At 60.8% G+C, this 15,655-nt stretch overlaps 1 protein-coding gene across 1 annotated transcript in view; it reads left to right on the top strand.

The window, feature by feature from the left end:
* The window catches only part of ADAMTS7 (ADAM metallopeptidase with thrombospondin type 1 motif, 7), a 37,725-nt gene extending 23,348 nt beyond the window's left edge, over positions 1–14,377 (top strand). Inside the window, exons 13-24 of the mRNA XM_008586261.1 lie at positions 89–222; positions 1,206–1,326; positions 2,613–2,857; positions 3,158–3,299; positions 5,426–5,552; positions 6,040–6,253; positions 6,547–7,926; positions 8,930–9,082; positions 9,507–9,680; positions 9,762–9,908; positions 11,040–11,202; positions 13,978–14,377. Of these exons, the coding sequence (XP_008584483.1) occupies positions 89–222; positions 1,206–1,326; positions 2,613–2,857; positions 3,158–3,299; positions 5,426–5,552; positions 6,040–6,253; positions 6,547–7,926; positions 8,930–9,082; positions 9,507–9,680; positions 9,762–9,908; positions 11,040–11,202; positions 13,978–14,135 (3,158 nt within the window). The 3' untranslated portion in view covers positions 14,136–14,377. The remainder of the gene's footprint in view (positions 1–88; positions 223–1,205; positions 1,327–2,612; positions 2,858–3,157; positions 3,300–5,425; positions 5,553–6,039; positions 6,254–6,546; positions 7,927–8,929; positions 9,083–9,506; positions 9,681–9,761; positions 9,909–11,039; positions 11,203–13,977) is intronic.
* Positions 14,378–15,655: the final 1,278 nt, after the last annotated feature.

Genomic DNA, 15,655 nt, shown 5'->3' with positions numbered 1-15,655 from the left:
GCGGAGGGCGGGGGGGGGTTGTTCTTCCTGGTGGCCTCTGTGACTCCTGCCCTGGCTGTCCCTGACGGCTCTCCACTTGCGTCCCCAGTGAACCCCTGCGAACTGCACTGCCGGCCCTTGAACGAGTCCTTTGCCGAGAAGCTACGGGACGCTGTGGTTGATGGCACCCCCTGCTACCAGAGCCAGGCCAGCCGTGACCTCTGCATCAACGGCATCTGTAAGGTGTGCGTGGATAGCGAGAGGGTCTCCCAGCACTGCCCGCAGCCCCACTGGTGGGCACCGGGTCCTCCTCTGGTTCTCTCTTAGTCCCCCTCTGACCACTCTCCCCAGGCTTTACCATTAGGATTCCCAGCCCCTACCCCCTATGTCCTTTAAGCTAAAGCACCCCCACCCCTCCTGGCTCTGGGGACCCATCCCCGTCAGGCCTCGCACCCCAGCCTCTGCTTCTGTGCCCCGGGTCCCCACCTCACTCCTGCCGGCTGCCCGTGGCTTCTCCCGCACGCTTGCCCTACACAGCCCCTGTCAGGAGACCAGAGCCCAGGCAGCTTCTCAACCCCTTGCTGGCTGGATGACCCCAGGCAAGTTTCCTCTGTGATAGAAAGGGGTTCAACAAGGTGGCACAGGTGACACATAGGGCTCTGAGCTGGTAAGAGTGAATGCTCAGTGCGTGGTGACAATTCCTGTTCTTATTTCCAGTAACAGTGGTGGCTGCTCCTCCTGCCCATGTCCCCAGCCACCTTGTTGCCCCTGCTCCTTGCCCTCTAAGCCACTGGGGCGTGCAGGCCTGGGCTCAGAGGAGGACAGCAGGGAGTTGCTAACCCCTCTAACACTGAATGCTGTTTCTGGAAAATCCCTGCCTATGCTGGTCAGGAGCCCATGCTGTGCCAGCCCGTGGTGTGCCAGCCCTCCTGCCTGCCCCAAACAGCCTTTTATAGAACTTTTCCCATCTCTGGTCTCATGTGACACTCACAACACACCTCTCAGGGGTGGATTGATCTCCCGCTTCACATCTGAGGAAACTGAGGCTCAGTGTGGTAGAGGGATCCCCTGGGGTCAGACAGCACAACATGGTGGGGTAGAGCCCAGAGCGAGGGCTCCCGACCCCCACTGCGAGCTCTCTCCTCCCGCCCTGGCAGCCCCCGAGGCTGGGGCCAGAGAGGGCTGGCAGCCCAGCAGGAGGGGTCTCCCCTTCCTGTGTGTTGCAGAATGTGGGCTGCGACTTCCAGATTGACTCGGGCGCTGCGGAGGACCGCTGCGGCGTGTGCCACGGCAACGGCTCCACCTGCCACACCGTGAGCAGGACCTTCGAGGAGGCCGAGGGCTTGGGTATGGGGTGGGACCACTGGGGGGAGGGGAGCTATGCTCTTAACCTGGTGGCCCCTTCCTCTTCTCCCCCAAGCCCCTGCCCTCGGCCCCATGCTCCCCATCTAGGATAGAGATGGCAAGCAGGGAAGCCTCCTTGCTTGGTCTGGCATCCTTGCAGGAATTGGGGTACCCTGGCCCAGGCGCAGAGACGTGTCCTCAGGGGAGTCCTCCTATCCCAGGAACCCCAGGCAGGACCAGCTAGGCTTGCATATAGCCCCTGGCCCTTTCAGAGGGTTGTTATTTTCTTATGCTGCTGCAGAGACCGCCCCCCCCCCTCAGCTTTACTCCTTTGCCTTGGGGTCTGTTTTGCACACATTACTTAAGTGCCAGCTGTGTGCTAGGTGATGGGAACATGGAGGTGAGGAGTCTGACAGGGGGACAGAAGCTTTCAGTGTGACAAATGCGGTGGAGGGAGGCGCGGAGGGCTGTGGGAGCACCGAGGAAGACGTCCTGACCCGGGCAGGTCAGGAAGACTTTATGTAGGAGGCGGAAGTTGAGCTGAGTCTTAAAGGACTCAGACCAGATGGGAGGGGCATTCCAAGTGGAGGAAAGAGCTGGGCTGAAGCCTGTCGCAGCAGCGCAGCGGTGAGGAACGCAGCTGCCCATGGGGCCGTGAGTGCCTGGCCAGGACACTCAGTTTGCATCCCAGAGATGCAGTACAGCGTGCTGGGTAAAGCACAGACCCCAGAGCCTGATCCTGTCCCAGCAGGACCCTCGTGCAAGTTACTTGACCTCTCTGTGCCTCCGTTTCCTCAACTGTCATTATGGGGCTAATGACAGTATTTATGTTACAGGGTCATTACCATGAGTTAACATCGGGTAAAGTGCTTGGTGGTGCCAGGCACGTGATGGGTGTTACCTACGTGAAGGAACAGAAACAGGCTGTATAGGGGTGAGGAGTCAGTCTCAGGACAAAGGCCCAGGTGGTTTGGTTTTTTACAAAGGTTATGCTGGTCTTGAGTGTAGAAGATGGTCCCAGCCCTGTGGCAACAGCCAGTTTATGTCCCCAGGAGGTGGTGATGGGCCATGGGCCATGGGGCAGAATTTGCAGGGCCTGTCTCAGATTTGGGCGAACTAGGATAGATCTAAATATCTGCCTTTGGGGGGACCTCAGAATCTTAAGCGAATGGCGAAGTCCTCGGCATCAGCAGGCAGGGGCAAGTGAGAAGAGAGGGGAGGGAAGGGGAACGGGCGCAGCCAACCCTTTGACCTGCAGGCACGAACTATGCACAACCCCTGGCCAACAGGGTACGTGGACGTGGGGCTGATCCCAGCTGGTGCGCACGAGATCCGCATCGAGGAGGTGGCCGAGGCTGCCAACTTCTTGGCCCTGCGGAGCGAGGACCCTGATAAGTACTTCCTCAATGGTGGCTGGACCATCCAGTGGAACGGGGACTACCAGGTGGCGGGCACCACCTTCACATACACGCGCAAGGGCAACTGGGAGAACCTCACATCCCCAGGACCCACCATGGAGCCTGTCTGGATCCAGGTGCCTGCTTCTGGAGGCCTAGGTGTGGGGAGCAGAGGTGGAGTCCCTAGGGCCCAGCCCCCATGGTTGGGTGTCATTCTGGAAGATTACCTGGAGTAGTCAGAGCCTGGCTCTGGGCCGGGCCCCACTGCTGAGGACTCTGCCTTGGTTTCACCATCTCTAAAATGGCCTCATGGTGTGTAGCCCGAGTTCACAGAGGTGGCTGGGGTCGGCTCCTTTAGGGTGCTTACTCGGGGTGGCAGGTCCTGGGTGGATGGAGAGTGTACCTCGTGCTCAAGGGCCCCCACCTGCCTGCCCTAGCTCCTGTTCCAGGAGAGCAACCCTGGGGTGCGTTACGAGTACACCATCCACAGGGAGGCAGATGGCCCCAACGAGGTCCAGCCACTTGAGTTCTCCTGGCACTATGGGCCCTGGACCAAGTGCACAGTCACCTGTGGCACAGGTGAGAAGAGGGGCAGGCACAGCTGCTCCCAGCAGGGGCTTTGTCTCTGGGCAAGGACGCCCGGCTTCAGCCTCGGGCTCAGTGCTTATTTGCTGGGCCACCGTGGGTTTGGAACTTTGCTTCTCTGAACCTCAGTTCCTCGTCTGTAAAAGGGGGCTAGCGGTAGCCCATCACATAGCTCCACTGGGAGGGTAGATGAGGCGAGGTGGGCCCCATACTTGGCACATGGTGAGCTGCCGGCACTCTCCCTGCAGACGGGCACCAGCCACCTCTCTCCCTCCTGTTCTCGTGGCTCAGCCCTGGCAGGTCTTGTGCCTGCGTTTCTGCTCCGTACTGGACACTTGGTCCCTCCCTCTCCCAAAGTCTTGCCCAGAGGCCCAGAGCTTGCTGCTCGCTGGGCCACTGGCCCCAGAAGGGGCTTTCCAGACAGGACGGAGAGGAGGAATGATGCAGCAGGGACAGGGAGGGAGCAGACCGGGACACAGCAGGGACCTCCCCTCCCCAACCCCGAGACTCCGAGCCCAAGGGCCCATTCACTACATTTACTTATTTCTTCAAACTATTTATAAAAAGTGCCATATGTCAATTTGACTAACTCCCCCTCTTTCTCCAGGGCTCCCTCAGCCTCCCCACTCTTTTTCCCCTTGGTCTTTCCATCTTTGACCCTCAGTGTTCAGGGGTCTCAGTATCAGGAATCTGGAACAGAGACATTTGAACATTCCTTAAAATGGTATTATGATGACAAAATGAAAACGGGCCCACTAAATCTTGGCAGAAATCTTCAAAAGCGATTAAGCCATCCTGTCTAATACAAGTGTCTTTAAGTTGAATGTGAAAACAAATGAACAAACACGTCTGCTGCACTGCACACTGGGGAGTTGTTTTCAGCAAATTGGCTGCTTGGAAGGTGGACTAAATAGAAATGCACTGAGCTGCAAGTACCCAAATACAGACCAGTGATGGCTGGAACAGATGAGGGTCATTTGTCTCAGGCAGAAAGAAGTCCCAGAGTGCACAGTACAAGCTGCGGATCAGCCTGCAGTGTCTTTAGGGACCTGGGCCTTTGTCCCTCTCCATTGCACTGTCCTTACCGTGTCAGCCTTTCCTTCATGCTTGTCACAAGATGCATCCTCTCCGCCAGGCCTCTTGCCATGTTCCAGGCAGGAAGAAGGAGAAGGGGCAAGGGCTGACTCCCAGCGAGGGACATGTGCCCTGTCCTCCCCGGCCAGGACTGTGTCCTAGTCTCCCTAGTTGCAAGGTAGCTGCAGTGGGGCATGTGCTCAGCAGGTCCCATTGCTCCCTTGAATAAAATCAGAATTCTTTTGGTGAGGGAGGAGGGAGGTGGATGTGGGACTGGAGGCTCAGGGGAGCATGGGAGGGAGCGTGGCTGAATCAAAGCCTGCCAGGGGCGGTCCTGCTGCTGGGCCTCAGCAGGCTGTGTGGGAGTGAGTGTTCAAGGTGACAAGAACAGCTGTGCAAAGGCCCGGGGGTGGACAATGGCAGAAGGTGTGAGGGACAGGAACAGTGACAAGGCTGGTGTGGGGCAGGGAGCTGGGGTACAGGGCTGGGGAGGAGTGCCCACCTGGTGATGAATTCCTTCTCTGGACTTTTTCTGAGCCTATTGGGAGGGGTGTGGACAGTAGAGGATGGTTGGACTCACACACTAGCAGCGGCTGCAGCTGTTGAGCTCTTAGGATGTGCCAGGCATGGGCTGAGCCTGCACACACGTGACCACGTGTAATCCTCACACCAGGGCTTTGAGGCTGGTATTACTGTTACTCCCATTTCACAGATGAGGACACTGAGGTTCAGAGAGACTAAATGAGCTGCCCAAGGCCTCTCGGCGAGAAATTGGTGTGGCTGGGCACCCAACCCACTAAACCTCCACACTCTGCTGCACCCAAGGGTGCCTCGGAGGGGAGGCTGCTTTGCAGAGGCAGGGGCAAAGGTGGGAGGACGGTGAGGAGGTGGTCGTGGGGGTCTGCCTTCATCCTGACATAGGCAGTGAGGCCCTGCACTGGGAGGGTTCTGGGCAGGGAGAGTGTGGCCATATGTTTGGGTGCAGGGCAGCTTGGGCAAGGGGCACCCTGGGTGCCAGGCCCAAGCTGAGCCCCCATGGCCCCCAGGCGTGCAGAGGCAGAGTGTGTACTGCATGGAGCGGCAGGCAGGACCTGTGGATGAGGAACACTGTGACCCCCTGACCCGTCCCGATGACCACCAGAGGAAGTGCAACGAGGAGCCCTGCCCTGCTAGGTGAGACCACCCTGACCACTGCTCCTCACCAGGCTCCCGACCCTCAGGTGTCCTGGTCCTGCTACAGGCCCCTATGTTTGGGGGAACCTGTGAAGGAGCAGAAGGAGCGGGCCCTTGGCCTCTCTTTCCAAGGCAAAAGCCCCAGCCCCGGGCAGCCCCCAATCCTGGCCTGGGCCTGGGGTGCCCCTGGGCAACCAGCACAAGCCTAGATGCCACTGGCCACTCCTCTTTGGGTTCTTGGATGTGGACTAGGCCTCAGTCTTGCCCAGGTCCGCTGGAGTGAGGGTGGCAGGAGTAAAGGGGGCTATGACGTGTTATGAGGCTTTGGGGGCAGGAGCTCTGGGGAATCATCCACTGGACTCAGACCTGACCGCACCTGAACCCTGAGGGCCTGGGAGCTTGACCTGGCCTGGCCCTCCCTGCTTGTAAGCCTGTCAATGCCACCTGTCCAGTGCAATGCTGATGTCACCCGTGTGCCCCTCGCCAGGTGGTGGGCAGGTGAGTGGCAGCTGTGCTCCAGCTCCTGCGGGCCTCGGGGCCTTTCCCGCCGGGCTGTGCTCTGCATCCGCAGCGTGGGGCTGGATGAGCACAAGGCCCTGGAGCTGTCCGCCTGTGAGCACCTTCCCCAGCCCCTTGACGAAACCCCTTGCAACCGCCACGTGCCCTGTCCAGCCACCTGGGCTGTGGGGAACTGGTCTCAGGTGAGCGTCGGGATGAGAGGGGGCCTGCGTTCAGCCCCGCCATTGGTCTTGGGCTATGGGGAGGCAGGCAGCCTTTGGTGAGGGAGGTGCCCTTAATGCCTTGTACCATGGGTGGGAGGGATCCTGGGGCATTCAGGGTCCTGCCCCTACCCCCAAAGCCTCAGGAATCAGGGTAACCCTGGCAAGCCATGGCCACAAGCCATGGTCTTGAGCTGGGCAGTGGGCGAGTGACCCCACCATGCCCCAGCTTCCCCGCTCCTGGCTTGAGTCCCTCACCCCAGCCTCCCCTGCAGTGCTCGGTGACATGCGGGATGGGCACTCAGCACCGAAGTGTCCTCTGCACCAATGACACTGATGTCCCCTGCGATGAGGCCCAGCGGCCAGCAAGCAAGACCACCTGCCCTCTGCCACCCTGTCTGCAGCCCCTGGACAGGCTGGGGCCTGAAGGCTCAGGCAGTGGCTCCAGCCATGAGCTCTTCAATGAGGTTGACTTCATCCCGCGTCACCTGGTCCCACGCCCTTCACCACCCTCATCCCCTGAGCTGGCCAGCATGGGCAATGCCATCCAGGAGGAGGACCTGAAGCTGGGCCCGCCGGGACCTGTGCTTGTTGATGATTTCTACTATGACTACAATTTCATTAACTTCCACGAGGACCTGTCTTATGGGTCCTTTGAGGAGCCCGACTCAGACCTGGCAGGAACAGGGGGTTGGACGCCCCCACCTTGGAGCAGTACTGCTGAGCCCCCCATGGGTACCCCCATGCCTGTCACAGAGACTTCTGGGGTCAAGGAGGAAGGGATCCTAGGAACCCAGTCCCCTGGCCCTTGGCCTCGCCAGGCTGACCCTTCCCCACCGCCGCCCTTGGAGCAGACCCCCAGAAACCCCTTGGTCAATTTCTTGTCTGAGGAAGACGCCCCCATTGGGGCCCCAGACCTGGGGCTCCGCAGCTTACCCTGGCCCCTTGCTTCAGTCGGTGGCATGGAGACCCCTGCTGCCCCTGGGAATGAAAATGAGTTCCTAGTGGGGGAGGACAGCAAGAGCCAGCTGCACCCCCCATGGCAGGACGGGGCCAATGAGGTTTCCAAGGACGATGAGGAGCCCACAGGCCGCAGAGCACCCCACCTCCCCCAGACACCCAGCCCCACACTGTCCCCTTTGTCCTCCGCTGGCGCTACGCCCTTGTCTCCTAGTCCTGACATGGTGCAGCTGTGGACAGGAAAGACTGTGGCCTGGGAACCAGCTTTGGAGAGTGACCCGGGGCCTTTGGACAATGAGCTGTGGCCCATCATGGGGGCGGCTCCTCCCCTTCCTCCTCCCATAGCTACTCTGCCAGAGATTAGGGGCAGAGACAGTCTCCTGGAGCCGGGGACTCCCACCTTTTTAACCCCACGACTGGGCTCACGGGACCTGCAGACTCTGGCAATGCCAGGGCCCTTCCTTCCAACAGCGCTGGCTGGCCAAGGGCACAGGCCCTGGGTGACTGAGGCCCCCAGCCCTGAGGCGTCCCTGAGCTCTGTGCTGCTGCTGCCCACGCCAGCTCAGGACAGTCTCGCCAACAGTGGCAGAGCCCCCGAGACCCAGCCTCTGGACCCCAGCCTGGCCGACGAGGGGCACCCTGCGGACCTGCCGGCTGCCAGGAATGCCAGCTGGCAAGTGGGGAACTGGAGCGAGGCAAGTGCTGCAGGGTCTGGGTGGGCATGGAGACTTAATTTCTTCATCTGAAAATGAGCAGAGCAGGACACAAGCCCCATCTGTCCTGCCTCCCAGGGGTTCCTGGGATTAAGGAACTGACAGCCCAAGGTGGGTGGAGGCTCTGTGGGTGGAGAATTGCCCCCGCTCAGTCCCAGTGCCCTCTGTGTGGCCCTGGGGCCAGTCTGCCCATCAGGCAGATAGGGTGCGGCCATCTGTTTCCCACCTGAGCAGTGGGGGTCGGGTGAGTGGGCCCATTCCTGAGCAGCACAGGGGACTTCAGGGAAGGCAGGGGAGACGCCAGGCATGCATGAGGGCAGCCAGGGTCGCACGTGAGCCTGCAGGCCCCCAGGGCTGGGAGCTCACCAAGGCAGCCTTGTCAGTGGGAAAGCCTCCCATGGCTCCCAGGCCCAGCCCTGCCCACCAGGTTCGCAGGGCTCCTCCGGGTGCTGCTCAGTCCCTTGTCACCTGGCCATCCCCTCCATGGCTCCACCCTACTTTGTCAGGGACTTGCAGGGAGTCTGAGATGCAGGAAAGAAGCTGACCTGTGACCCTCCCCAGGTCCCCAGATGTCATTGTAGGAGAAGCAAGCTCCTGTTCAGATCCCTAATTTGGGGGTGGGGAGGGGCAGGCTGAGGCCCACAAGGACTGGTTACCCAGCAGTGTGGCTGCTGCGACTCCCCTCCCTAGTGACTCAGGGAAGCAACGAGCCTTGTCAGGATAGCTGGGTAGGTGTGCTGCAGGGTCCCCTCAGCCTACCTATGTCCCTTGTCAGCAGGGACAGTTGGTTGCTGGGGGATTTGACTTAATTCTCATAGTCTCCTTGGGAGGTGGGTGGAGGAGTCCATTTGGCTGATAAGGAAACAGGTCCAGAAGAGGGGCCTGGCTTGGCCGAGGTCCCCCTCACCTTGGGAGGACAGTCCCCTGATTGTGAGGCTGGAGGAGACGGGATCTGCCGCCCCTCACGGGCCTCTGTGCCCTGCAGTGCTCCACCACCTGCGGCCTGGGCGCCGTCTGGAGGCCGGTACACTGCAGCTCTGGCCGTGATGAGGACTGTGCCCCTGCTGGCCGGCCTCAGCCCGCCCGCCACTGCCACCTGCGGCCCTGTGCTGCCTGGCACATGGGCAACTGGAGTAAGGTGAGTGAGGACAGGGCCAGGGCAGGCAGCGCTGGGTGTGGGTGGAGCCTGGGCCCCCATGGCCTGTGTTCGGAGTCCCAGCAGGGCAGGGAGGGCTCCCCACTGCATCTTGGCACTTGATTGTATTTACTTCCTAATCTCTTGAATCTTTATTCAGCTCGACCTGTCCAGCCCCTTCTCCTGGTGGCTGTCTCCTTCTCTCTCTACTTCCCATCCTGCCCGCCGCCCCGACTTCTCTTTCACCGACTCTCCCTTGTTCTTCTCTTTCTCCATCTGTCCCATCCTGCGGCAGGCCCTGGCCATGCCACCCTCTTCCTGGGGCTCTTCAGGGGTTTGCCGCAGCCTGGGGGCACACACCTCGCCAGGTCATGCGTGTGTGCATCCACGTGGAGGTGTGTCTGTACACGTGTCCCTCGGTCCCTAGTGCTCCCGCAGTTGCGGTGGAGGCTTCTCCTTGCGGGATGTGCAGTGTGTGGACACACGGGACCTCCGGCCGCTGAGACCCTTCCACTGCCAACCCGGGCCTGCCAAGCCGCCCACCCGCCAGCCCTGTGGGGCACAGCCCTGCCTCAGCTGGTACATCTCATCCTGGAGAGAGGTAAGGCCTGGGGGTCCAGGACAGAGGCCAGGGATGCCCTCAGACCCTGGACATGCACTGACCCCTCCCTTCCCTTCCCAGTGCTCTGAGGCCTGTGGTGGCGGCGAACAGCAGCGTCTGGTGACCTGCCCAGAGCCGGGCCTCTGCGAGGAGGCACTGAGACCCAACACCACACGGCCCTGCAACACCCACCCCTGCACGCAGTGGGTGGTGGGGCCCTGGGGCCAGGTGAGGGGGGCTGCATGGAAGGGAGGGGAGCACGTGCTCAGCGGGCCCCTGAGGGGTCCTGAGTTCACTGGAGAATGAACTGTTGAGTGTGGGCTGTGCACCAGGCTCTGTGGCTGCTGCGGACAGCGGTGGCCAGATGAGGTCCCCACCCTGCTGTGCTCACATGTGCTGTGATGTCAGGGCAGGCCTTCTGACGGGGAGACTTTGGGTTAAGGAGGAGGAGTCTGTGGTGCCAGGGAGAGGGATAACGGGGACAGCAAGTGCAGAGTCCTGAGGCAGGAGTGATGAGCTTGGGGTGTTCAGGGAATTGAGCACAGGCCAGTGTGGCAGAAGCGGGTGGCAGAGCAGCCTCAGGTGGGCAGGACAACCTCCTGCCAGGCCTGCTTGGAGCTGAGAGGTTTAGGAATCTCAGATTTGGGCCCTGAGCCTGGCCCTGGGGTCAGCTAGGCCTGTGCTGGAGTCCTTGTCCCACTGCCTGCTGAGGGACTCTGGGCAGGTCGCTTTGCCTTGCCGGGCCACTGTTTTCCCATCTGTAAAATGACGACGGCTTGGGGGAGGAGGGTTGGAAGGATTTAATGAAGTAGCACAACGAAGCACAGGGCCTGGCACAACGCTGGCACAGATCAAACTTATTTTTAGGGCTTTAAGAAAACATCAGACCCCCAGCTGATAAGAACAAAGCTTGACTCAGGATGGTGGGCCCTGGCTGAGAAACTGGCTCCTCTCCTCTGCTGCTCATGGGCTGGGGCAGATCCCCCGCCCCGTGCCTTGGGCACTGCAGCGTCTCTGCCCATGGATGCATCAGGGTTTCCTCCTGGGGCGCCTGCCTGGGCCTTGCAGGCACATCCCATGTGAAGGGCTCACAGTCCTGAGGGCTGTCCCCGCTGTTCCCCCCACTTCCCCTCTGCAAGAGCAGATCCTGAAAGTGAGAGTGGGGGTTCAAGCACCAAGTGGGCTCAGGAAATGGGACCAGGCCCTCCCAGGAGGCACTGGGGGTGGAGCTGGGAGCAAGGAGAGGCTGGTCAGGCACAGGCATGGCTTCCAAGTGGAGGTGGCACTGCCCCAGGACGCCTGATCCCCCACTGCGAGGGCTGGTCCAGGGAGACATTTACTGCTCCCCCCACTCTGCAGTGCTCAGCCCCCTGTGGTGGTGGCATCCAGCGGCGCCTGGTCAAGTGTGTCAACACCCAGAAGGGGCTGCCCGAGGAAGACAGTGACCAGTGTGGCCACGAGGCCCGGCCTGAGAGCTCCCGGCCATGTGGCACCGAGAATTGTGAGCTCGTCGAGGCCCCACGTGAGTGACCCCAGCCCTGGCTCTCTGTGGAGCAGGGGTGGGGGGAGATGGGGAGGGGACAGAAAGAGGGAATTGTCAAACTGTCGCTCCCACAGCCCTGGCTGTCTCCATTTGTAGTCTGGGCCCAGGAACCCCGTGGAACACCAATAATCATGAGGCCACAGGATGCCATGCACAAGCTGGGGCTGTGCTGGGAATCAGAGCCAAGGGGTGTCCCAGCACACAGACATGCTGCAGGCAGCTTTCTCTAACCTCTGGGTCTCCCTCTGGATCTCAGGTCACCCATAGTGAGGCCAGGGGTGTCCCTGAGGCTGTGGGAAGGCTGGGCCTGGGTGAGCCCCCATCTCCAGCTCTGGCCTGTCCATTCCCTGACCTGAGGAGGACTGCCCGGAGTGAGCAATGGAACTGCAGGAAGGGGCCTCCCTCCCAGGCTCCTGCTAGCTCCTGGTGGCTTCCTGGCCAGCTGGCTGACGGAAGGGCCTGAGTCAAAGGTGGCTCTAGACACCACCCGCCACACACACACACTTCCTGCAGCCCAGCTGCCCCCAGTGGGGCTGAGCACAGGAAACTGTGTGGCCCTGGAGCCACAGCTGGCTCCCCTCAGCAGCTGGGTGACCTTGGGCTCTGTTTCCCCCGGGGCCTTCATTTCCTCATGCATAAAGCGCTGACAACCCCAGTCCTTGCATAAATGAGGTCTGGTGTGAAGGGCCTAGCCCTGCAAGGGTACCCAGGAGGTGCTCAGGGAAGGTGGCTTCCTCCCTTCCCTTGTAGCGACTGTCATCCCCCACTGCCAGGTCAGGGAGAGGGCCAGGCCTAGGGGACCCAGAGGCTCGCCACTGTTTGTGAGTAGCGGCTCCTATGCCTATAGGCCATTGATCCTCTGCCCCAGGACAGAGTCCATGGCCAAGAGGCTGGCATTCAGGGCCTCTGGGGATCTACCCTGACCTTCCTTCTCTCCCTTGCCTGGCACAACTTTTTCTACCAGCAGCTGGGTCCTGAGCAGCTCTTGTTCAGGCCCAGAGTGGCCTGTACCGTGCTTGGCTGCCCCTGCCTCTGGCAGGGATGGTCTTCCAGCCTCAAACCCCATTTCCCCAAGGCACAGCAGAAACGCCAGCTGCCGTGCGCCCACCTGCGCTGCCCTCGGCATTCCTCCAGCCAGCATCTCGGCGCCCCTGTGCACAGCCCGAGCTGGGTGCTGGTGCCACAGTGCTTGCATTCAGGCGGAGGGTGGCCACGGCTCCTCTCTGCCCCTCATGCTGGGCTCAGGGCCGATGGGAGTTGGGTAGTTATGGTCCCTGATGGGGAGGACCAGATAGGGGAGAGGGTGGGACCTGAGGCCCCTCCCTTGGGGCCTAGAACCAAGGATAGGGCTGGCCCAGGAGGCTTGGGCTTGTAGGGAGGGGACTTTTGGGGGTGGGTAGGTGGCTGAACTGTAAGCTGTCCTGAGTGAGGTGTTTTCTGCCTCTGGTGAGGGTGGAGGGACAGCCAGGGAAGTATCTTGGAGCCTGAACCCTGGAATTCCCAGGATGTTTTGATGGTTTGTGGGACTGTGTGGCGGGACATTCGGAAAGCCTGGAAACTCCAGGGTGTGTGGTCACTGCGGTGAGGCAGCTGACACAGCATGACCGGGCCATATCCGTCTGCCTGTGGAGGTGGTGGTGACTAACAGAGGAGGGAACCACAGCCTGAGAGGTTAAGAGGCTTGTCTGAGGTCACCCAGTGGGACCAGGGTGCAGGTCTGCAGACGGGTAGTTTGGAGTTGCTGCCTAGAGCTGGGGTGGAGGGGCCGGCCTGCTGCTGCCTTGCGCCCATTGCCAGCCCGGGGGATGTCCCAGGCCCAAAGTTGGCTGTGGCCCTCCTGTTCCTCCTCCCCCGGGAAATATGCTGGAGTGAGCAGCACCCGGGCGACAGCTGGGGGCTGTCAGTGGCAGCAGCGGCATCTGGAGCCAGGCCAGGAGGCTGGAAGCAAGCCACTTCCCCAGATAGCTCCAACAACCACAGGGCAGGAGGGCCTGCCAAACCTGAGCCTCCAACAAGCGCAGTCTGCAGCCTCCTTCCCTCCCCGGGAGGTCTGGGCTCGGTCCCTGGTTTCTGCTGATGGCTTGTGTGGCTCGGGTCAGGGCCCACTCTCTCTGGGCTTCACTGCCCAGCTGAGGAGTAGGAGGCTGGCCTGGGAGATGGGACTCTGTTCTAATCTGTGATCCAGAAGCTGAGGCTGAGTACAGGCATGTGGCTGGAGGTGGTCACAGAGGCCTGGCAGGACAGGTGCACTGGGGCCAAGGGGAGGTGGCAGGAGGCGCCTGAGACCTCAATTGTGTGCCAGGATCTGTCAGGGACACCAAGGGTGAGCAGGGCTGGAGCTGGGGTGGGGGACCATCCACCCCATCTTTGGCTCTTCATGGGCATATGAGGTGGGTAGGGGTGGGGTCTCAGGACTGTTCCTCCACAAACCTGAGCCCAGGGGGGTCATTTCTCCAGAGTCCTTAAGGGGGGGAGGGTTGGGGGAGGGGAGTTAGGCCAAGAGCAAGTGGGATAGGGACAGTAACAGCTGGAGATTTGCAACTCCAGGTCCAAGGGAGCCCCTCCAAAAACTGGGGGCCCTGTGCCTTGGGGTGGCTGCTGAAGTCTCCTTAAGGCTATTGTGGGTGGGGGGCGAAACAGAACAGGTAAAATCCAGGGAAGCCTCTCCACCCTGGGTGCAGGGGTGGTGGGGAGCCCCGCTGGTTCTGGGTGCCCCACTGGTCTTGACCCACCTCCACCCCACCCCGCCCCCAGGCTGCGAGCAGGATCGCCTGTCCTTTGGTTTCTGTGAGACGCTGCGCCTCCTGGGCCGCTGCCAGCTACCCACCATCCTCTCCCAGTGCTGCCGCACGTGTCCTCCACTGGGCCACAGTGTCCCCTCCCGAGGCCATCAGCGGGTTGCCTACCGCTGACCCAAGCCCCGCCCGCACCTGCGCCAGGATGCAGACCGACCGACCGACGCACAGACCTCAGTGCCCCACCAGCGGCTGTGGCGGGGCCCGCCCCTCGCGGCCTAATGGGGCTAACCCTAGCCCCTCTGCCCAGCGGCAGGCTGGGGACCCCCTTTCCCCTCAGAAAAGGTATTTTTTTATTGTAATGGTTCGTGTGACATTATTATTATTTTACATAAATCAGCATCTACCTTTCCAAAGCACAGCTGGGCTTCATCTGGGATTTGAGGAATCTCTAGTTAGAAATTCCTCCCCACACCCTTCCATCCTCTACCTGAATCTCCGCTTTTCCAGCGCCTCGGCAGAAAGCGGCTTTTCATCTGCTCTTCTGGGGGCAGAGCAGCAGGAGACACAGCAGCTAGTCCATGCCCAGGATGGTGCGTGGTGTAGGCATGGAAGGGCCGGAAGTCAGAGCAGGGTGGCTTCCCAGGGCAAGTGCATCTCAGAGGGCTGGGTGACGGGCGCAGGAAGGTCCTCTGGGCAGGAGGTACAGCCTGTCTTAGGGATTGAGCCACACGTACCTCCATCAAGGCCCATCTTGTTACCTGCAATGACTGCTGCCAGGTGTGATGGTGATGGGACCTGTGACCCCCGTGGACAACTCCCCGGCCCTCTCTGTTGTATCTGTTAACTCTACACAAAGCAGGTGCACAGAGAAAAGCGGAATGGCAGTCGTGCCATTTTAGGGCCCTACTTGTCCCTTTCCTTCACTTCCTGTGTTCAGGGCTGGCCACAGCTGACTCAGGTGGCCCCTTCCCCACTGCCAACCCCAGGCACCAGGCTCCTTTCACAGTGACCTGTGGTCCAGCTACCTGGCACCTGCCTACCCACAGCCCCTTCCCTGCCTGTAAAATCTGGTCCCATGGAGCCAGACTGTAGTGCATACCAGGCAGCAGATGGGCATGAAGGTGCTCTGAAGAGGTCCTGGGCCCTGGCCAGGGCAGGGAGGCTGGGGAAGGGTGCACACTGTCCTCCCATGACCAGCCCCATATCTGCCCCTTCCCTCTGGCTGTGAGTCTTGGACACAGCCCTTTTACAGCCTCTCCCTGAGCCCTCCTCCTGGAGGGTGTCATGTGTCTTCTCCAAGTGGAAGACACTGAGGTTCAGAGAGGTCCCCAGCACAACCTACATCTCTCTCATTCTGTTCTCCAGTATGACATTCCCAGACCATAATGTGAATGGGGCCCTGGAGCTGTGCATGTGGCAGCATGAGGGCACTTGACGGGGCACTCGAGGCTTGGGTGTTGGGGGTGAGGGGGGCCACTGAAAATTGCCCCTTGGGGACTGAGACCAAGAAACAGTATCAGAGGCTGAACCCATCAGCGACATGTACCTGTCCCAGGACTACGTGGAAGGGATGGAGGGAGTGTGGGGGTGGGGCAGCTGCTCCCCAGCTCTGCACACTCCCACCTTCATACCTCAGTTAATCCACACGCCCCATTTTCAGATGAGAAAATCTGAGGCTCTGAGAGGAAAGTCAC

The sequence above is a fragment of the Galeopterus variegatus genome, unplaced genomic scaffold (assembly GCF_000696425.1).
Source record: "Galeopterus variegatus unplaced genomic scaffold, G_variegatus-3.0.2 Scaffold3904, whole genome shotgun sequence".
NCBI classification, from domain to species: domain Eukaryota; kingdom Metazoa; phylum Chordata; class Mammalia; order Dermoptera; family Cynocephalidae; genus Galeopterus; species Galeopterus variegatus.
The sequence above is the reverse complement of the archived record's forward strand: the minus strand, read 5'-3'. Positions and strand labels throughout refer to the sequence as shown.